Source organism: Talpa occidentalis, unplaced genomic scaffold (assembly GCF_014898055.3).
Source record: "Talpa occidentalis isolate TD23 unplaced genomic scaffold, MPIMG_talOcc4v2.1, whole genome shotgun sequence".
In the NCBI taxonomy this organism is placed as follows: domain Eukaryota; kingdom Metazoa; phylum Chordata; class Mammalia; order Eulipotyphla; family Talpidae; genus Talpa; species Talpa occidentalis.
Window position 1 is genome coordinate 154209352 of NW_026555331.1, and position 21916 is coordinate 154231267.

The 21916-nt window shown below is 63.5% G+C and overlaps 1 protein-coding gene across 2 annotated transcripts in view; it reads left to right on the forward strand.

The window, feature by feature from the left end:
* The window catches only part of DPP6 (dipeptidyl peptidase like 6), a 400214-nt gene that overhangs the window by 119120 nt on the left and 259178 nt on the right, over positions 1–21916 (forward strand). Inside the window, exon 1 of one of the 2 annotated variants that reach the window (XM_037516312.2) lies at positions 5054–5278. The exons of the other annotated variant lie outside the window; for it this stretch is intronic. Within the exon in view, the coding sequence (XP_037372209.1) occupies positions 5054–5278 (225 nt within the window). Of the gene's footprint in view, positions 1–5053; positions 5279–21916 lie in introns of those variants that run through there. 2 annotated transcript variants of the gene reach the window in all.

A 21916-nucleotide genomic window follows, 5' to 3' on the forward strand; every position in this document is an offset into this window, starting at 1 on the left:
GCCCCGAGGCCGCCCGGGTGGGCCTGCACGTGTTGCTGAGCGAGTCGTGATACACGACATGCAAGGATGCCAGCCGTGCCCTCCTGGTGCTGGGTCTGGCTTTGGTCCTACTGAGCTAAGCGTGACATTGGCTTGGGGCCCGCGCGTCTGTGACAGTCGCCCCAAGACACAGCCTTTACTTCAAGACTCGCCGCTGGCTGGCCATGCCATTCTGCTGGCAGGTGCCAGGCTCGGCGGCGTCTCTGCTTCCGGTGCCTGATGGGGAGCTTCACTCCAGACGAGGGGTACACTCTTGGTGTCCCCCACTTGTGTTGTTCTAGGGGCCAAGCCTGCGTGGCTGCAGGCACCCCAGACCTGTTCCTATCTGGTGCACAGCCAGGGTGCAAGAGGTGAGCCAGGCGCAGACTCCTCCAAGCCCTGCCCGATCACGTCCACTCCCCTTTTGCTGGCTCAGGCCGAGCACCGGGCCCTGCTGGACTTCAGGAGACTTTGCTGCCGGGGTGCGGGGAAGCGAACGTCTGCTCAACAGTGTTCCCGCCCACCACGTGGCGAGTGGAGTGAGTGGCCGGCCTCGAAGGTGGGGCTTCAGGGCCCAGAGCACATGGTGGACATACGTCACGGCCCGTGTCCTGCTCTGGGGCTGGGGCGTCCGGTGATACCGATCCAGAATAAGGACAGAGCTGTGGGTGGGGGGGATTGGGGGGAAGAGGGAGTGGCTGTGATCAGGGGGGACGGGGAGAAGTGACTGGTGTGAAGGGGGCCCTGAAGGCCAGCAGGGTCCCTGGTGACAAACCCTCCACCTGGCCAAGGACGCAGAGTGCTCCAGGGCCACCGTCGGCCATTTTGTTGGCTCCGTGGTTGTCTGTCGTCCTGGCGCAGCTGCCCTGGCATGGGTGACCCGCGCCGGGTGCTGGCTGCCGGGCAGGCGGTCCGGCGGGCAGTGTGAGAGGTGGGCGGACGCCCCTGCAGAGCCGGACCCAGGGCAGGGCTGCTGGGCCAGCGGCGGCACGTCATGGGGGCCAGAGCAAGCCTGCGTGCGGATCGAGACGCTTTTCTTTAAAACATGTTAGGCGTTTACCTGCTGACTGAAAAGGCTCACGATGCAACCCGGGCTTAACTTCGTGTGTTTTAAAAGCTGGTGAGGGCAGCTCCGGGCTCCTGCTCCAGGCCCGCCCTGCTGGGGAGGTGTGTCGAGGCGCCCTCCGCTCGGTTTTCATTGGCGGTCACTTTGCAAACCAGTTTTAGGGACGTGATTATAAGTGTAATCAGAGAGGGGTGTGCGGTGCGCTTGGGCGGACTGAGTGCTGTGCTCTTCGGGCCGCTCAAGCACTGTCTGTGTCTCCCCGTTTTCAGGCGGCCGGGACGACACCCTCAGAGCTACTGACTTGGGCGCCGGGGCCCGGCCGGTGCCCCAGGAAAGAACAGAGACCTTCGCTCTGGCTCTTCCCTCCCCTCCCTCCCCCAGCGCCGGGGGGCTCTCCCGGAAACGAGAGCCTCTGAGCTGGTCACCACCGCTGGAGCAGCTGCGCCTCCTGCAGGCTCCGGGCGTGGAGACCCAAACGGTCCTTTTACTGTCATTGAAAATGATCAGCCCCGCGTTTTGCAGCATCTGCCTGAGGGGACGTATTGGTTTTGTAAATTGGTTCCCGGAAAAGTAAACACACAATCACACCTTTGCTCAATAAGCAGGGGGATCATCAGAAAAAGGGGCCGTGGGCATGATTTTAAGCCAGGTTGAGGAAGAAAACTCTTGCTACGGGCCGCCCGCAGGGGATTGGCAAATGTTTTCCGCAGTAGGAGGGTGCAGGGCCCTTGGGGTAGGCGCTCGAGAGGCCCGTGACCCCTGGTGCAGGTCCCCGTGCCCACTGGGAAGCTGTCCTGCCTCTCAGGACAGCCTCGCCCTCCTGTGGGGGCCGGGGTGCTGGAAGGGTCTGAAGGTCGGGTGTGGGCCATAAACGCTACAAGCCCCGGGCCGCGTGGCCCTCTCATCCCGAAACATCACCCTGTTGACTCTGCATCTCGGGCTCCAGGGTTCTGGCAGTGTGTCTAGAGGTATTCTGCACTTTGTGCTTTTATTTTAAGATTATTTATTTATGCATAAAGAGCTGGGGTGCAGACCAGAGGTGCGGGGGTGAGAGGATTCACCAGAGACAGAGTGGGGAGCAGAGCAGGCGGATCCACTGAAGTCCACTGCTGAGGGGAGCAGCGGGGAGACAGGAGAGGTCTGCTGCGCCCTGCGGGTCACTCCCTGGCTGGGGATGGAACTCAGGCTGCAGCGGTGACAGCTGAGACTCACCCCTAGGCCCCCAGGGAGGCCCCTGCACGCTGTGCTTTGATGTTTCCGCAGACCTGGCTGTGAGGGCCACACGCCCGCGGCATGCACCGCTCCCGCTCGTGCCAAGTCCTGCGCCCCTTCTCTGTTTACCGTTTCCAGCGGCGCCTGTAAGATGAGCTGAGCTCAGTGACCGGGGCGAAGCGCGCACCTCATCTATCCCGATGGCTCCGAGAAGCCTCCCTCCCCGGAGCCTCCTGGGCCGCCCCAGAAGCTGGTCCCCGCACCCTGGGTCTGAGGGCCCCCTCCCCGCCTCCCGCCCTCCCGTGTCTGCCGGGGTTCAGACCTGCTGCTCCCGACACAGGCTCAGCCCAGCTCCTCCTCCCCACGGCCGGCCCCCACAGTTTCTCGTATTCTAAACAACTTTAAACAGAAAGTGCGTGTATTGTTTGAATAATTTAATTAGAATTTGCACCTTTGACCTAATTGTGCTTGGGTCCCTAGACGCCCCCTGGAGAATACTGTTTTGAAGACGGGAGGGCCGCGCCGCCTCTCCGGCTCGTGCTGCACTGACGTCTGTCAGCGCGGGCGCCGGTCAGCGCAGCAGGACGGAACCCGCTCTGAGCTCCGCGCCGCCAGCGTGGGGCCTGCGAGCAACACACACGCGCCTTCCCCTCGAGGGCCGCCCCGCGGAGCCACGCACACGGCTCACGCTCACGCGCCCGGGCAGGACGGGGCCTGCCAGCGGCCACCTCCGGGGAGAGGCGAGGCCGGGTGCTGGGGACCAGCCAGAACCTTCCTTTCATGTCCCCTCTGCAAAGGCAGCTCCCGCCATCGAAAGCACAGCTGGGGCCGCGTGGGGGGAGAGCGAGGCTCGCTGTTCATCCAGCCAGGATGACGCTCAGCACTCAGTGTGATGACTGGTAATTGTTGCCTCTGTCCTCGGCACGGAGGGGGCGGTGAGGCGCTGCCCCCGGGCCCCGGGGCGCCATCTGCCCAGGCCTGGGGCTTCCGCAGCTGCGGGAGCTTCTTAGAGCCCCAGATGCTGCGTCTATTTGTTTTTAAGTTGCTGCAAAAGGACCGTGTTCTTACAGGACTCTGATGGTTGTTCTTTTCCTCGCGCGCAGGGTTAAGCAGAGGCTGCTGGGGGGCAAGCGGGGGCGCCCTTGGGAGCCGCCTCTCCTGGGGGACTTATTCCTGGGCGGCCAGTTTTGCTGGCCGAGCGAAGGGGACAGCCCGAAGGGGCCATTTCTGGCCAGGCGGGGTCTCGCTGGGATTTTGGACCTCAGGAGGGTGATGCCCCAACATGGACTTAACTCAGACCCTGACCAGGCGAGCCTGGGGCAGTCCAGGCCTCTCCTGTTTTCCTGAAAGCCTGGGCGGGCACGGGTGGGCCACCCGGGCGGCAGGGAGCCCGCTGCGCGCTGGAAGCTGAGCACAGGCAGGTGGGGGCGTGCGCCCCTGTGCAAAGAGTAGCCCGGCGCTCCTCACCTGTGCGGCTCCTCACCTGTGCGGCTCCTCACCTGTGCCTCCCTGCGGAGCGGCGGGGAGCTGGGATGGGGAGCTCAGCCCCGCTGCAGGGCCCCGACTGCGGGGAAGGCCCCCCAGGGGAAGGGGCGCCGGCCAAGCCCAGGTCGGGAAGCGGGGCACGTCCAGGAGGGCCCGGCGGGGGGACAGAGGGGGGGGCGGCTCAGGGCCGGGCAGGGGCGGGCGGGGAGGGGGGGGCTGACGGGGGGGGGGGCGGGGGGTTGGGGGGCGCCGGCCCCGCGCGCGTCCTTCCACGCGGGGGCGCTGGAGCACGTCCTGCTGCGGCGGGAGCGGAGCGGGGCGCCCCTTAGGGGTCCCTTCTCGCTGCCTCTTCCTCCCGGGGGGCTCGAGGGGGGCGTGGCGAGGTGTGGAGAGGCTGCACACGTCGCGGAGGCGTCTGCCGGGGTCGCGCGAGTCCCCGCAGCGGGGAGGCCCCCCAGGCCCCCCAGGCCGCGCCGCGCCGCCCTCCTCGCCCCTCCTCGCCCGGGCCGGGAAGGAGGCGCTGCCCCGGGAGCTCGGCCCGGAGGAGGGGCCGCCCCGGCCCCCGCGCCCTCCCGCCCAGCGCTGCCCCTGCCCCGCACCCCGGGCCGGGGTCTCCCCGGTTCTTTCAAGTTGAGGCCGAGGAGCTGGGCGGAGGCGCGCGCCGGGGGCTCCCGCTCGGGGCGGGGGTGCCCGGGCGGCCGCCGCGCTCAGCCCCCGCCTGAAGGGGCGCCTCTTGGGGTCTGCCCGGGCCCTGCGGGCCCCCCCCCTCTCGCGCTCTCCCGGCCGCTCTCCCGGCGCGCCCCAGGCTGCGCCCCGACCTCCGCGGGGCCACCGCGCGCCCCATCCCCGCGCGCCCCCCGCCGGCCCCCGCGCCCCGGGTGCCCCCCGCCCCGCGCCCCCCGCGCCCGCCGCCGCGGCGCCGTCACCCCTGCGCGTGGAGGGCCGGGGGCGGAGCCGCGCGCGGGGCCGGGGGGGCGCGGGGAGGTTCGCGCGGCTCCGCTCGCGTCTCTAGGTGGTGCCAGATCCCGGCCCGGCGCTGCCTCCCTCCCGGGCCCGGCTGTCGCCGCCGCGGTGCCGGGTTAGGCCGCGCGGGGCCGCGAGCGCGCGCCGAGCACCCCCAGCCGGGCGCCGCGGGCGGGGGGCGGAGGCTGCGCCCCGCGGCGCGCGGCGACGGGCGAGCGCGGAGCGGGGAGCGGCCCCGGAGCCTCCCGCCCCGCCTCCCCGGAGCGCGGCCCGCGAGGCGGCAGCCGGCACAGGCGCCCGCGCGCACCGATGGCCTCGCTGTACCAGCGCTTCTCGGGCAAGATCAACACCTCGCGCTCCTTCCCGGCGCCCCCGGAGGCCAGTCGCCTCCTGGGCGGCCCGGGGCCCGAGGAGGACGGCGCGCGGCCCCAGCCCCCCGCGGCCCCGGCGGCGGCGCCCCGGGAGCGCGGCGGGGGCGCGGGCGGCCGGCCCCGGTTCCAGTACCAGGCGCGGAGCGACTGTGACGACGAGGACGTAAGAGCACCTTGGGGTGCGGGCGGCGGCGCGGGGCGCGGCGGCGCGGGGCGCGGCGGGTCCGGGGCCCCCGCCCTCCCCTCCCCTCCCCCCCCCCCCCCCCCCCGCCCAGCCCTGGCGGGTCCGGCTCCCGAGCCCGCGGCTGCAGGGGGAGCAGGTCGTGGCGCGCCGCCGGGATGTGGATCGGCTGGGGGGGGGGTCCCTGGATGGTGGGGGTCGCTGTTCGCCCCTCGTGCTGTGGGTCCCCAGAGATGACCCCTCGGGGCGCGCGAGTTCGCTGCTTCTTTCTTCCTGCTCTGGACTCTGGGCACGAAGTCCGGCCGCTCCTTCCCCTCCCACCTGTCACTGGAACCTGCCCTGGAGCTCCCCCCTTCCCTGCCCACCCCCCCCCAACTTCTCCAAGACACTTTCCCCCTCGGTGGCCGCGGCCGCGCTGTTTTCTTTCCTGGGAAATAAACAAACAGAAGGACCTCAGAGCTCCTGCGCCCCGCGACGCGCCTGCAGCGCCTGCCCCGGTCTCGGCCCCTCCTGCAGCTGCGAGTCGCAAACTTCTCTGGGCCGAGCCCGACCTGCTCTCCCGGCGGCGGCTGCAAAGGCTGGATTTGCATATCACCTTAGTAACAAATGACTCGGGCCGAGGACCTCAGGGCTGCCGGGAGGGATGAGCTCAGCCACCTCTGTCAGCCCGGCCAGCTCCTGGGGGCCAGGGAGGGCCTGGGGGAGCAGAGCTTGGTGCTCCTCCCTGAGGCCTTCTCCTCCCAGGGAAAAGAGCACCCGGGCGGGCAGCAGGCTGGGGGGACTGGCGCTGCCCTGGGGTGCCACTCGTGTAGGTCTCTGGGACCCAGAGTGTGTGCCTTTGGGGAGTTTCCCACCTGGGGGCACCTGCACATAGGTCCCCCCTCGAGCCCTCCAGGTAACCCGCCCGCACCTCGCAGGGCGGCCCTGCACGGCACCGTGCCAAGGCCCAGCCACAGAGACGGCCTGCTGGGCTCAGGCTGCCCCGTGCGGGCATGTCCTTTGCAGGATGGAGGTGGACGGGGGTCCGGGGCCTTCCCAGGACAGCTCTGAAAAGCCGCTGAGATTTTATTGTTGCTCCTGCTAGTTTTTATTTTGTTTCATGAATGAAATGTGTGGAAAGTATGCTAGAGAAGGGCAGGGGGTTGTGGTGTGGCTTGCGTGTCTGTGTGTGCTGGCGCACACGCGTGCACACCCACGCCCCCGTACCCCGTCTTGCATGAGACTTTCTTATTTTCTTTTGGCTCCTTTCCAGACTCCCTGGTGAGAGGGTGGGATGCTCGGGCTGTCCTTCCGTTCAGTGGGCCAGCGCCCGAGGGAGACGCGTGAATCCTTCAGTCATCTGGCTCCAGGAGCCAGAAGCCTTTGGAAGGGGCTTCCTTGGGCCCATGGAATATCTGGGGGCTTAGACTGCTGAGACTCTTCAGGAAGACAATCAAGCTGCAATGCAGACAGGAATGATGCACCTTTTTGCCTGAAATCTGACTTGAAGCTGCGAATTTTGTTGTGCTTGGCGCGCCGCGCGGCTTCCCCTGGGCAGGCTCTAGGTGGCGCTGGGAGAAAGCAAAGGCAAAGGCAGGGCTCCGAGTCTGGTTCAGGGACTCGGTCTCCACCCATCACCCCACCCAGCGTGGCGCACATCCCCTTCTTTTTGTCTGGCACACGACTGGAACTGTTCCTCCGGTCAGCAAAAGGACTCACTGGAGGGAAAAATCAGGGATTTAGAATTTGCCACTGACTTCTGCGGAAATGGCGCTGAATCGCTTGTCTAACTTAGATTCATTAGCTCTGATATCAGCATTTCCCCTGGAAAATACAGAAGTGCGTGGGGGGAGTGGCATGCAGGCGCACAAATAGCATACGTGTACATCGTATCCTTAGGAAGGACGCGTGTGTTGACATGTTTGGTGAAATCAATGACACAGAGCCAAGTATAGCATCCATTTCTGGGCAAAATTTTATGTGCTTTTTCTCAGAATAGTCATTAATAATTGGAAAAGTCATGTCTAAAAAGTGGGAGCCCAGACTGCAGTTTGCTTAAGATAAAAGGGACCAGTTCAAGGAAGATAGAGAATAAAACTGCTTTTCTGATACCAGCCCTGGTCGAGATTAGAGAATCTTGAGTAATCTCTCTGCTACCTGAAGACACGCAGCTAATCAGGAACACACGGAACGTAATTCCGTGTATCTCGAGATAGTTGGAAAACTGGGCAAAACCTGGACTGTCTTGTCAAAGGGCCTCCCGCGCCTCTGCGGGGGCGGGGCGTGGTGGGGCGCTGTCCGAGGTGTGTGTGGGGCGCTGTCCGAGGTGCTGAAGCGCGTGTGTGGGCGCTGTCCGAGGTTCTGAAGTGCGCGTGGGGGCTGTCCGAGGTGCTGAAGCGGCCTCTGCATCAATACACAGGAAACCGCCATCCTTTTGTCTGGCAGTCCCACCCCTAAGGCTGGTGGCTTTATCGCTCTTCTGTGGCTTTTCAGTCAGGGAAAACTGTTCCATAGTAGACAAATAACCTTCCCACACTGGCACCAAAATGACTGAAATGAGGGCAAGTGGCATATCTTTAAAACCAACAGGTTTTTCCCTCTTGCCTTTATGTCTAGAAAGGGAAAATTAAGTGAATAAAATATAGTCTTTGACCTTTTTGTGTGTGCATATAATAGCTATATATATAGTGCACACACACACACACACGTGTGTGTGTGTGGATGTGACTGGGAATAGCTAATTCCTGTAAAATAAATATCAAGGTGCTCACAGGACTAGCACAGAAAACTCAAGCACTGAGTTTGCACGGTGGGTAACTAACCTCTGTGTGTCATCGCCCACCTGCACAAACCATGCCTGTAACAGAGGACCCCCTCACCTCACCTCACCCCGGCCCTTGAGCACCACAGAAAAGCCAGTTTGGGGCGGGCCCCTTCTAAGATGTGAAGTTTAATCCTGGAAGAGAAATGGGGCCCGAACGCCTCTCCTGGCAGAGTCTCCTCGTCCATCTTAGATTTGTTTAAAGATGACGTCAGTGACTTGGTCGCCCCTCTGAGGAATTAGTAGCTATTTTGTTTTAAAAATCATTTTGTAAGTTTAAAAATAATTTGACTGTTAAAGGAAAAATTGCTGGAAATGACTTTTAACGGGATTTAGTAACGTCCAACAGGACTCAACCGTGGCCGATGTTAAAGTTCTGAACTTTATCAACCTGAACTTGGCCTTTTCTTTTTGACTCCGAAGGCCTCTGGAGGCCTTGGACACTGTCTTGTCACAGTCACATCAGCATGTTCCTGTTTTCTTGATTTCTGGTGACACATGATTTCCTAACAATACAAATGCAATGTCAACAGGATTTTAAAACAGCAAATTAGCCATAACAGGGATTGAATAGCGCATCATTGTTCTTGTGGCCAATCAGTCTGTGGGGTCAGTTCCATCACCCCATGTCTCAGCAGCCAGCCCAGCCCTGCACTTTGATTTTTCACTGGTTTGATGTTACCATTGCATTCATTTGTCCTTGGGATTTATCGACTTTCATTTTTAAGTAGCTCAACTCCACAAATATGATTTCATACTCTATCAACCTCGTCTCCAACTGTCAATGTCCTTTTTACATTTTTAATTTTACCTTATTTTCCTAATATATGCGAGGGAGACTAAAATTTCCAAGAATCTACTTGATCCCTTCATTCTCATGATGAACTCGTCAGTGCTTCATGTAACTCGCCTACACAGCTGTGGGAGCCCCCAGGGCTGTTGGGAGTGTCCCCAGGAAGGCAGTGGATCATGACAAGGGCCAGGAGTGGCAGAGGAGGGGCTGTTCTGTGCCGGGCGTCGAGAGGCGGCAGTGACGGCATGTCATGGTCATTGCTGTACTGCTGCCCTTGATCCCCCTCTGTCCCCCGGCTCTCTCTTCTCTGCGTGCTGTTGCACGGGAGCAAAGATGTCCTCACTGGCCCTGACCGCCAGCTCTGGCTGCTGTCCTGTCCTTCCCCCCGTCTCTCTGCACGTCTCAAGCGAGGCGTCTACAACTGATTCTGCTTGTCGTCGACAATCCCCTTTCCTGGTCTAGCTGCCCCCGACTTACATGCTTATTGTCCTCACTACAGAAACTGCCCGCAGAGGCCATCGCTGTCCTCCGAGCGCCACGCGTGGCCTGTCCGGCTCCTCCTCGGTCTTTATTGTTACAGCTTTTGCTTTTGATGACGACCACCTGCACTTCAGACTCTGTCACCCCACGACTTTCACGTTGCTCTATTAACTCATGTTCCCTCCCGCCCTCCCCTTCGCCCCTCCCTCTTGCTCCCTCTCAGCCTGGCCTCTGAGCGCTTCTGAACTCAAAGAGAGGGAATCGATCACTTTCTCTTCCTCCCCTTGCTGGAGGGGAGGCCCCCACTCCCGGACTGCGGTCCCCACGTCTCACTCAGCCCCTTTCATGCTTCCTCTCTAAGATCAATTAGGTAAATTAGAATTAAGATGAGGGGAGCTGAAGCAGATGATAGTTAAAGCAGCTGTACTGCTTCGGTGTGCAGCGCCGAGCAGCTCCCCCGACGACAGCCTGCTTTCCCAGCGCACACGGTCGTGGAACTGGAGGCCCCATGGGTCGCCATCTTGATCTCCAGGTTGCGTCCCCTCTGCCAGGCAGCTGGACGCCAGGCCGCGTCGGGTGAGATGGCCACACGGATTCTGTCCACGGCTCTGTCATTTCCTCTCTCTCTACGGCTGCGTGTCCAGCTGACTCTCAGCCCGGTCCTGGCGTTTCCATCCGTCCACCTCCTGGCACGGCGCCCCACGCGTGGGCACGGACGGTTGCGTTCTCGCCTCATCTTGGTTTCTTGCTCAGAACAGTGGGTGTTTCACCAGGTCAGCGACGGGCGCCCTGCCGTGTCCTGTCCTGTGACTCAACATCCGCGCACCTGGCGGGTGCAATGCTGTCCTCGTCCGAAGTCGGGTTTCTGCGCGTCAGAACGTGTTTTCAACTCTACCTCAAACCGCCTCTGTGAATGTTTCGGTAAAGTGAATAAGCATTTAACTTTTTTAAATACAATTTTATGTCTATAAAGAGTTTGCTGAACAAAAATGCTACAAAACTGCTCGCCGCCTCGGTGTAGAGAATGTCGTCAGGGTTAGGAAATTGGTACAAGGACGTAAAAGCCGTGATGTGAGGGGCGAGCCAGTGACCTCGCTCCTGCCTGGACCCCCCAGGGGTCAGGGCGCTGCTGCCCGCGCCTGCCCTCACCCTCGGCCTCACGCGGCTGGGGAGAAAAGCCATCGCAGAGCTAATCTGTTGGCTTGAAAAATTATTAAGGATCAGCTTAATTTCTTTTCATTTGGATGAGTCGATTGTCTACTGTGAATCATAGCAAACAAATTTCAATGTGTTAACAAGCCTTTGCTCTCTGGAGTCAGCCAACAAAATATGTGTTTGCTTAAAGCCACATTTGCTAGTGAAAAATGAACATGACACTTTCCCAGCGGGCCTCGGTGCTGTGCAGCGTCAGACACTTGGAGGGGGGCGTGGAAGCCCTTCCCGAGACGTGCCTTTTTTTTTTAATCGCCGTCAGAGCTCACCTTGAAACAATACACTGGCGTGTGCTACCTGTGGGTTGGAGGATGTCTGAAGCGTTAGCAGAACATGATATGAACTCATGTATTTGGCCGTGGAATCAACTCATTTCCCCACCTGAGATTAATATTCTGGAATCACTCGAAGGCGAGGACAGGCGTTTCTTGAGATGTTGGCTTCGGACATTTTTCTTCCTAAAAGAGTGCTTTCTTATTTCTTACCCGAAGCTTTTTCTCCTTCAGAGTCAGAATGATTCATGAGTTTAATTTTTGCAAGCAACTGGCAGGAGTTGCTGAGTAAGATGTACACGCTGATTGTGGGTGACCCTGTTCCTGTTAATTACTCCGATGATAACGGCGCATTTATCAAGGCGCGCGGAGGCTGCTCGGCAATACGTGGTATCGATTCCTTTCATCGTCATTGCCTATAAAATAATATGTACAGTCATCCTTTTAAAATTAAATTCTGCCTAATAAATTTAGTGCTAAGGGCCCGGAGCAGCCCCGGGCCTGCTGGGAGGGGATTCCACTTCACACACGTCGGCTTGATTTTATGGGCATCTGGAAAAAAACGTAGCCTTTCTGGTTCACGGCTTTTGGAGCATTCAGCCTTAGAATGATCTAGCATTGTAAAATTATCTGAAATAGAACATTTTAAAAATTGATCACATCTAATTTTACAAGTGCGAAGACCGCGGTGACTGTGTGGGCAACGCCAGGCGAGTCGCTCGCGTCTCTGATCTCAGAGAATCGCCTCCTCGCGCCCCGAGTCCGCGGCTCCGCGCTGCGGGGCGGTCATGCAGCGCAGGAATGAACTTCACTGTATCCCCGAGCTTCAAACAAACGAACATCACCGCGTCTCAGCGCCGGCGTCGTTCTGGTTCTGAACGGCGCGCCGGGTTCTCGCAGCAGAAGACGTTGCCGTGACAACGTCTGACTTGGTTTCCCCAGTTTTACTTTTTTTCCTCCGTTATAGTCTTTGTGTTTTCTAGCAGCTTCCAGATCCTTCCGAAGCACACTGTTCAGGGTTGCCCCGCGACTGGGGAATGTGTAGGTAACTGGACAGGACACCGGCGCCAGCAAGACAGGCGAGGCCGGGGGGGTGGCATTCTGGGGGCGAAGACCCCGTCCAGAGTGGGGCCTGCTCAGGGACGGCGCACGGCTTGGGGGAGGAGGTCAGGGTGAGCGTGAGGCGGCAGCTGGAGCTGGAGGGAAGCAGGGAGGGGGGGCTCCTAGCTAGAGAGTGAGCCTCGGGCCCCGGAACAATCTCTACCTGTAGGAAAAAGGAAACGTATGTTCTCCTCCCTGCGAGCGCAGGCGGCAGCTGAGGCATTTACACCGCAGGGAGCCGTCCTGGCCGTATGTGCAGTGGGCACCCACGTGCACACACGTCACACACCACACATTACACACACACGCACACGTGTGCACACAATTGCTTTCTTTTCCTTCAAAAGCAACTCGGGGACGGTGCAGCTCATCAGCGTGAGCGCCAGGAGCATCTTCAGGCTCTGCAGCGTCCGCGTGTCCTTGGGGGCCGGCTTTTCCGCTGGGGGAGCTCTGGGTCTGCGTTCACTTGTGCCTGTGCTTTAAAAAGGTGGACTGGGGTGCGGTCCCGCGCCCCGGGGTGGGGGAGTTGAGGAGACGCACACGTTCTTTCAGCACCTCCGGGGGTGGGCCGGGGAGCCGGTGCGAGATGGCATCCTGGGCCGGCGGTGCCTGTCTGCGCTCCGGCTCCGGCTGTGGGGCGGGTCCCTTCTGTGCGCGGCGCACGTCCGTCGTGGGGTCCACGGGCTGTGTTTTAAGGGGCGCCGGCCAGAGGGCCTCGGGGGTGGGACAGGGAGCACCGAGGAGAGAAGGCGCCCCAGGGAGAGGTGGGGGGCCGGGCGGTGAGAGGAGGGCGCAGGCGGGCGCCGGGCTCAGGCTGCCGAGTCTCTCAAGCACGGCCCGCCCCTCGCTGTGCCCTCTGCGAAGTCCCGCCCAGCGATCTCAGTCCAGGAAAAACGAGGACCCCGAGAAAGTCTTGAGAGCGGCGTCTTCTCTCCCCCCTGGAGAACGGTCAGCGCTACAGGCGTTGGTAACCGGGGGGGGGGGTTCAGGGGCCGCGGGCACCCCGCCCTGTCGCCCTTTTCCTGGCCGCTCAGCCCGTGGAGGGGGCACAGGCCGCCTGCCCTCCCGCCTCGAGCTGCCCCCGCCTCCAGGGCCGGGTCTCCGCGCCCACGCGTGGATCTTCTCGGGACGCCTGTGCGGCTCCAGGCCTCGGGCCGGGCGACGGGGTGGCCTGCGGCTCTGCCGTGCACTTGGGGATCCCCCACACCCCCCCATTATTCCCAGGAGCACATCTCCCCGTCAGGCGTGAGCAGCAGGCGCGGAGGTGAGCCCTGATTCCCAGACGGCCCCGGCACGGCCCTCGCCCCTCTTCCTGGCACCCGGGAGGCCAGCGGCAGGGCCCGGGCACAGCTGCCGACACCAGGGGCCCGGGGCCGGGCGCGGAGGAGACGCGGCGGGCGGCCGGCGGCGGGACCGGCAGGACAGCAGGCTGGCGCCGTATTTTCAGGCCGGGCCTCGGCAGCCGTGAGGGCCGCCCCAGGAGGACTCTGGGGGGCGCGGGCCTGGCTCTGTGGGTGTCCACTCTGTCCCGTGAATGTGTGAGGCGCCCACTTGGGGCTGCGGCGGGCGGAAGCCCCCAGAACCGCTGCAGGCTGCCCAGTGTCCTTGTGCCCAGGAAGGCCCCTTCGCGGCTGCTGGACGAGCCAGGGGCAGGCCCGGCGGCGCAGCGGGGAGGGCGCTGAGGGCCCCAGCCCAGCCCAGCCGGCGACCGTGCGGGGTGTGGGTCGGGTGCTCCGGGACCCGCTGCTGCCCAGTTTCGAGGCTCGGCCTGCCCCCACCTTGGGCGCGCCCCACCCTCCTCCCTGCGCCCCGGCTCCTCCTGCCTGGGCGGCGGAGTCCGGGGCACAAGCTCCCCAGGGGGTGAGGCTCCATCGCCTCCTTCTTTTGGGGACCGTGACTGCTGGGTGATGAGGAAGGGCGAGAAGGGAGGGGCTTCCTGGGGCGAGGCCTGGCTCCTGGGGTGGTGCTGGCGGGGCGGGGGCTGCACCGCGTGGCAGAGCCAGTGCCAGCCCTTCAGGCTGCTGCCAGGGCCGGAGACACGCGGCTTTGGCCTTGAGGAGTCCCGGGAGGCTCTGCAGGCCCCGGGCATGTGTCCCGCAAGAGGGCCGTGTTCCTGCCCTTGCGTGGCCTCGGGGCCCGCCGACCTGCGGGCGCGGCAGGGGCCCCGCCTGGCGCGTGGGAAGGGTCTGGCGTCTGCACCCCATCTTCCTCGCTGTCTGGCCCGCGGTGACCACAGCACCTCGTCCTGCACGCCGAGGGGCCGGGGCAGCCCCTCCTTCCCAGGGCTCTAGCTGCCCCGGAGCAGGACCAGCCCCTACCCGAGGGCGATCTGCGGAAGGGGCAGCGCAGGGCATGGAAGGCGGGGCCGGGGCGACCTGTGCTGAGCCCTGGAGGCTCCTTGTGGGGCGCTGGCCTCGCTGAATGCGCCCTGGTGGGGGCTCCCTGGCAGAGAGTTGCCTGGTGGGCGGCCCACTGGCGGGGGGTTCCCTGGTGGGGTCTCCCAGATGTGGCCTGGAGCCCAGGGGAGCAGATCACCAGCAAGGACCCTGCTTCCAGGCGGAGGAGAGCCGCCTCCGGAACCCCGATGCTCCCGCACCTGCCCCGTGAGCCGCCCAGGCCTGGCCTCCCTCCCCCCCACACCTCGCGTTCCCACACCTGGGGGTTCCTGCTCCCCGGTTGGCTGTGGCACCCCTGAAGCAGAGGGGACCCTGCTGGCCCGGCCTCTCCCACGCTGCTCACAGTTACCCGAGAACCTGCCTCGGCCCCCAGACGCCGGAGTTCTCCCGCCAGCCCCAAGGCGGCTCCTCCTGCCCGCATCGGCCACGGCTGCAGCTCAAGCCCATTCCTGTTGTTCCGGCCTCACTACGGGGGGCTGCTCTTCAGGGGGACCCTGTCTTGGCTCAGACCTGCCCCCCCATACCACCCAACGCTGGGCCACACCAGGGCTTCCACACCATTCAGCCCCGGCTCCTGGGGCAGCCCCCGGGACCCGCCTCCCCGCTCCCGCCCCAGGGCTTCGCAGTGCTGTTCCCTCTGCCCCGACACCCTTCCCGGCACCTGTTGTCTGACCCCTTCATGCCCTCAAGTCTCTGCTCAGACTCGGGCTCGCCCTCCTGCCCCCGGCTCTCCTCCCCCCACAGCGTCGACCGCCCTCCGTGGTTGTCTCTTTTCTGTTTCTGTCCCTTTCATTGTTGTCTCCCGTGTGAGAACATCAGCCCCGCCGGGCCGGGGCCCGGAGCCGGGTGCAGTGGCTGAGCCGGCCGCTGCCCGGCGGGGTTTGAGCGCACGAGCGGCGGCGGCGCCTTCCCGAGACGTCCGCTCTGCCCGGACAGCGGCAGGTGTTTGGCCCGGTTCTCTGAGGATCTTACACCTGCTCTTCAAGTGAAGTGACATCGGTTCACATCACCGTGTCGTAGAGGTGTGGGCTCTCCCCTTGGGGTGTGCACCCACACCCCCCCGCCACCAGCACCCACAGTCCCTCCCAGCGTCCACGGTGCTCCCTCCCCACTTTGTCCTCCTCTTAGGTCCAAATCCTCTGAAGCTGACGCTTTAACTGCTGAGCTGACGCCAGGGGAGCCCCGGGCATTGCCCGGCTGCCCAGCCACACCCCAGCACCAACCCACGCGTGGGAAACCATCCAGGAGACCTGGCCGCGTCCCCAGCACAGCCCTGCCTGGCCGCTCAGGGCACCAGAGCTCCGAGCCTCACAGCAGGACGCCCGCAGAGAAGGGCTGGCCCGGGGCCCGCAGGCCGCACTCCAGAGCAGGTGCACACGCAGGGCGCCCCAGGGACAGGTGCTCTAACCCCCGGGGGCGGGGCGCAGCCTCGGCACAAGCGGCCAGACCAGGGCCCTGTGCCCGTTTTGGAGAAGCTCCAGGGCTCTGGCAGCCGAGCTTTGACTGGCTTAGTCTCTCCAGACATGGCCTGTTGGTGAGGCCGGTAGAAAACCCCGTGACTCGGCTGTGCAGAGCCTGGTGCTCTGGCCCCCGGCACCAGCTGTGCGTGCACCAGCCGGGGCTTCACCAGTCGGGGTGTGCACCGGCACAGAGGGGGTGCTGTAGAGGTTTCAGGGACCCTCTCCAAGTCGCCCTTTAGAAGCTCTGCTTGTGCTCAGAAAATCGGGGGACCCTGAATTCCTTCTGTTTTCTCTGCTCTGAGTGGCTCTCCCCGGAGCTCCGGGCCTTAGGCAGACGTGTGCCCGGAGACTCAGAGACCCGTCAGGGGTGTCGGCCGTGGCACGGGCCATGATTTGGAGGCAGAGAGGGTGTCTCGCCCTCCAGCAGGTGGGGAATGTGCGCCCTGGCCACTGCACACTCTTCTGGTCACTGACACCCTCTCTGGTCTCTGACTGCACCAGTGTCTGGGCTGCTGCACGGGGCCGCGGCCCGGCGGGCGGGCGGCTTAGAGCGCGGAGGCTCGTCACCCGGGTTCTGAGGCCAAAGGTGGGAAGGCCCGGTGGGGGAGGGCCGGGCTCCTCTGAACCCTGCAGGGGACCCTTCCTCGCCTCTTCCGGCTCCGGTGGCCCCAGGTTCCTTGGCTCCTGGCTGCACCCCCCGGCCCCTCCCTGCTCCCCTTCTCCAGCCGGGGTGCCAGTGCTGCTGCGTCCGGCTCGCCCGGCTGTGTTATTGCTCATTGCGCCTGAATGACCTGATTTTCCAAATAAGGGCACACTCTGAGCTGCTGGGGCGAGAGCAGCATAGCTTTTGGGGGGTGGGGACCAATTCAGCCCCTGGCTCTGACGTTCCCCAGAGCATGCGGAGTTCTGGTGGTTCACACTACTTGGAGGTTATGCTGGGCTTTAAGGGTCAGGCTGTGTCACTAAATCGGGGTCATCAGCGCAGCGGCCCCGTCCGCCGCCGCTGCCATCACTGCTGCTTCCCGCTCTCCGTGGCTTCTCCCGGGAGAGAGCGCCTGGGGGAGGGGACGCCGGAGAAGTGGGGCACCCGGGCGCCGTGATCGGGGACGCGTTGCTCGCGGCTGGGGAGCTCACAGGCAGGGGGCTGCTGGCTGCGGAGGGCCAGCTCCAGGGGACATGCCCCCCAGCCCCCCACACCCAGAGCGGCCCATGGCCTCTCCCTGGCCACGGGCTCCCACGTCCACCTGCTGCTCCTGCTGAGACGCCCTCCCCTTGGGCCACCTGTTCTGCCGTCGGGCACCTGACTGGGGGGGGGGCGCTCGCTGTGCTTACCTGGCTCCTCCTTCTCGGCTGATGCTACCACGTGTAGTGGGAGATGAGAAAACACGGACAGAGAAAGCGGCCACTCGCCGGAGCCCCGCTGGGTCCAGGCAGGCCCAGGCATGGCCACGTCGTGGCCGCGTCGTGGCCTCCTGGCCTCCGCGTCACGCCCCCTGCCCCTGAGGGGTGGGGCTGGCCTCTCAGGCCAGAGGTGGGGAGGCTGCCCACCGCCCCGGGGCTGGGGTCTCGTCCTGGCCTGTCCCAGCCCTCCACTCAGAAGCGGGCGCGGTCACGCACCACCCCTAATTTTAGCCTTGGTGTCGTTGGCGCTGAAGCCCGGGTGACGTAGGTGAGAACACGGTGAGGAGGCGCTTGTGAGGCCGCACCTCACCTTCCCCCGCTGCCCCGCCGGCCCCGGGCCTGTCCCCAGCCCTGGCTGTGGTCTACCCTGTACAGACCTCACTAGGGCCCCTAGTTTTTGGCTATTGCTGAGACACACACTGTCCCCCGACCTCGCAGGTTGGGGGGCCGTTTAGGCCCTGCTGTTTTGTGGAAGCATTTTTAGGGGAGGGACCTCATTGGATTGGATGGCCCCTCCCTGAAAGCCCCCTAATCCCGCAGTCACTGCAGCAGGCTCTGGGGATCCCCACCGAGACGCCTGCCCATTTCTCGTCCTCCTGCTGGCGTCCGGGCTCCCGAGTCAGGCCAGGCCGGGGCCGCGTCCCAGCCGCGCGCCGGCTCCGGGCCAGCCCCTGCCGTGGCCCTTCTGCCTGTGACGCTCCTTCCCGGCGGTCACCGCACAGCCCGCTCGGGGGTGGGGGCTTGAGGGATAAACTCCAAAGGCCGAGAGCTGGGGACGGGCCAGCAGGAGCCTCTCCGCAGCCCCGGGCGCCCCGCGACGCTGACATTTCTCCATTATTCATGCTCTCCCCCCGACGCCTCACCGCGTGCTGTGACCAATTTGAAAGAAACGAGGTTATTTTTAAGACGCGTCCTTTCGCAGACATCCGCCGCCTCCCTCTCGGGGTTCCGGTTCCCGGCAGGCCTGGGGAGGCCGCGACGGGCAGCGGTGAAGGCAGCGTTTGGGGAGGCCGGGGAGGAGAGGGGCGCACCGTCTGCCTGGCCCGCAGCCCGCCCGCTGCTCGCCCAGCCCCAGAGGGCCGAGTGGGGCTTTGAGGGACTCCCCCGCCCCAAGTTTGCTTTCCCAGCCGACACCCCTCACCCAGGGGCAGCCCCCACCTGGGTCTCCCGGGCCCGCATCAGCTCTCGGCCCTTTGGCTCTGCCCAGCCCAGGCTCTGTCTCGCCCCCCCATCCTGCGACACGCGGTCAGCCCCGGACTCTGTGCCCCTCCCATTTCTGGAAAGTTCCGAGTTTTCTTTCCCGCCCACCGCCACTGTCAGCCTCTGTGAGGGCCGGGAACCTGCCAGGGCCTCTCCCCTGTCCCCGGGCACCGGGCCACGCCCACGTCCGTGCAGATGCGCCCCAGGGAGGAGCGTCTCCACTCCCCCCGGGGAAACAACCCACAGCAGCAGCCGCCTTCCAGCCCGCGTTGCCCGACCCCAGCACGGGTGTGGGCCTGCCCCACTGAGGGCGGGGATTCCAGCTGAGGAGGACGCGTCCTCCTGCAGGGTCCCCCCAGGACGCCTGCGTCCCGGGAGGGGACTGTTGACTATTGTTGAAAATGTACTAACTTGAGCCCCCAGAGGCCGGAATCTCCGCCTCACAGCTGCTCCCTGGACAGTGACCACCTGGAGTTTGTCAAGTGACAGATTCTTTTGTTCTTCTCATGCATGTGCAGGCATGCATGGGAATGCGTGTGCACACGACACACACACACACACACACACGTTTTAGATAAAGACTATGAACCCCCACAACTATGCCGGCCCTGAGTGTCTCGGAGCTGCCGTGTAAGCCGACCCTGTGCTGGTCCACGGGGCTGGGCGGAGAGTCGGGGCGCAGGCCTGGGTGAGACTGTCTCGGAGGTCCTCAAACCGGGCCCTGGAGCCGTCTGCGGCCTGCATGGAGACACATGATCCTCGCTCACGCGCTAGATCCTGAATTAGCAATAAAGTGCCGTAGAGACGCTGCGGCGAGGCCTAAAGGAGTTTTCCTGTGCTGTGAGCCTTGTTAAGTGTTAACACCTGACTCGGAGCCTTAGCAAGAAACACGATTTCAGGAAATGTTCAGATGATGTTTGGACGTGGCCAGTTACTTATATTTTGACACTTACTTGGAATTTGAGGCCGTGAGAGACCATTGGCTATTTTCTTCTACTAGTCCTTTATCTAGTAATTCTTCCTATATTTGATCGTTCGATGGATGAGTCAAATCGTTTATTCTTCCTTAATGAGGCGGTTAAAAAAATAGAAAATAGCTTGGCAACAGGCCCACTTATTTGGAGCTTGCGAAACTTTCTGGTTCCCAGATGCAAGGTGGTTCTGAGAGTGATTGAGCTGAGAGCAGGAACTCAGGTGAAGCAGCAAAAAGGACTCCCCGGAGCCCGCTTAGGAGGCAGCTGGTCCCGAGACTCTCCCTCTGGGGCCGCCGGGCGGAGGGCCTGGGGGGCGGAGGAAGCGGTCGGCCAGCCCTGCTCTGGGTTCGGATCCTGGCCCTGCCACCCACTGGGAGGGAAATCGAGGTCTCAGGACGCTTTTCTCCTTTAAAAGAGACGAGTTAATCCGCGTGTCCTCGGAGGACAGGTGCGCTTCACCCGCTAGCTCACGAGACCTGCTCCTTTGCCAGCCGGGCCCGGAAGTCTCGTCCGTTTCCTGCCGCCGGCGTCGCCGGGACCTGCCTGCAGGACGCGTCCTCGCTGGTGCGTGTCCTTCCAAACCTCCCTCCTCACCTCCACATCCGCTTCTCCGAGGTGTTTGTCCTGAGCGACGTCATCGATGGCTGAGGCCGTGCAGCCGTCCTCGTTGACATCCCTGTTACGCCGGAACGGGTCTCTGTTTAACAGAAATTTTAAGCTACTGGAAGGAACATTCTGCAGAGAGGTTAACTGTGGGTCTGGGAAAGCGTTGGTGGGGCTCAAGCCCTTTCCAGCACAGTGACTTCCCCAGGGCCCGCCTGCAAAGTGGCGGATGGACTGGAGCGCGGGGCGGTCGCACCGGGGCGCCCGGCGGCCGGCATCATCCCTCCTAGTGCCGTCAGGCCTTCCTTTCCGACGGGGCGGAGGCTTCAGAAGGGCGCACAGCCTCAAACAGCTTCATAGAGAAATGAGACTAGCCGCCGTCTACACGGCCCGCCTGTGGCGTGTGGTGGATCCCGGCTCCTGAGCAGAGGTGGGATTGCAACTTGAGGGGCTGCAACAGAGCTGGGCGAGGTCCAGCTAACTGGGGTGATCCCTGACACGCGAGCTACTCTCCTGGCTGTTTCCTGAGCCCTGACACTCCCTGGAGGCTGCTGGAGGGCGTGTGGGGTCCGCTATGGCCCGTGTGCGGGTCTGCGACACGCCGGGCTTGGTTCCAGACCCTGGGTCTGCTCCTTGCGGCACCTAAGACAGAACTCAGAGACAGGAGTCGGTGGAAGGAAACCAGGTGGGTTCAGGGCAGCAGCCTGGGGACACGGCCTGCTGCGGCCCCAAGCCCTCCTCCTGGGCTGGGGAGCAGCGGGCATGTGTGTGGGAGGCTACCGGGCCTGAGTGGGCCACATTCCAGAGAAACAGGTGGGGTTTCCGCGAACCGAGTCACGCCTCCTCCCAAGCCTGGTCCTGACCGGGTCTGTCCTGGCGCTGGAGGGCGAGACCTTGCTGTGCCCGAGGCTGTGGCTCTGCCACGCTGTCCTCGACTCACTGGTCTCAGCTGGTCTCGCCCAGCTGTGCTTGGTGGAGTCTGCAGGGCAAGAGCAACAGGAGCAGCCCAGGCCAGAGCGGAATGGCAGGAAGGCACCCTGGCCTCAGCCGGCCCCGGGGCAGGACTGTTATGCTCATGTTGGGGACCCGGAGCCTGAGTCTGGAGGCGTCGCGGTGAGTGAACAGGCGCCACGAACCCATGTCCCTCCTGGAACGCATGTGCCTGGTGCCTGCGGCGGAATCCCTGTCCTCAGCTGCAGCGTGGTCTTCAAACCAAGGTGTGTGTGTGCATGTGCTCTGTGTTCATACGTGTCCACCTGTGTGTGCATGTGTGCCTGGGTGGATGGAAATTGAACAGGAAAGCAAAGGGGTGTGTAAGGAGGCAGAGGGGTGTGTAAGGAGGCAGAGGGGTGTGTAAGGAGCTCATCCAGCGGTGACTCCTCCCGTGGCCCCCCGCACTCGCCCGCTCTCGTGCCGCCGCCTCCCGCCGGTATCTGGGGCTGACCCGGCGTCAGCTGATTGCACTGGGGTGTCTCCTCCCGGGGGCCCTGGCCCCTGTTTGTGCCTGGTTTTATTTGAGGCCTCCACACAGACTGTTCTAGAACACCTCAAGGACAGCCTCAGACAGCGCCTCTCACTGGTTGACAGCAGCGGAGGGGGTGAGAGGTGTGGGGCTTCGTGCTTCATCCCCTTTCTTCAGCTCCTGGAGCTGGTCTCTAAATCCCTGTCCCCTGAGAACAGGACACCAGGGGCTCCAGGCTGCGGGGCCAGCCTCCGACAGCCCGCGCCCCTCCCCCGGCCCTGGCCCTCCTCCCGGCGCCTGCCCCTCCGGGCTGCCCCTGCCCTGCCCCTGCAGCGAGCCGGGCCTGCCTGCGCTGTGCAGCGTGTGCACCAGAGGGCAGAGTCTGCCGAGCAGAGCCTCTCCCGGCCTTGCGAGCACAGCCCACGCCCTCACCCCTGTGCCCGCACAGGATGAGGCATCGGTGGCA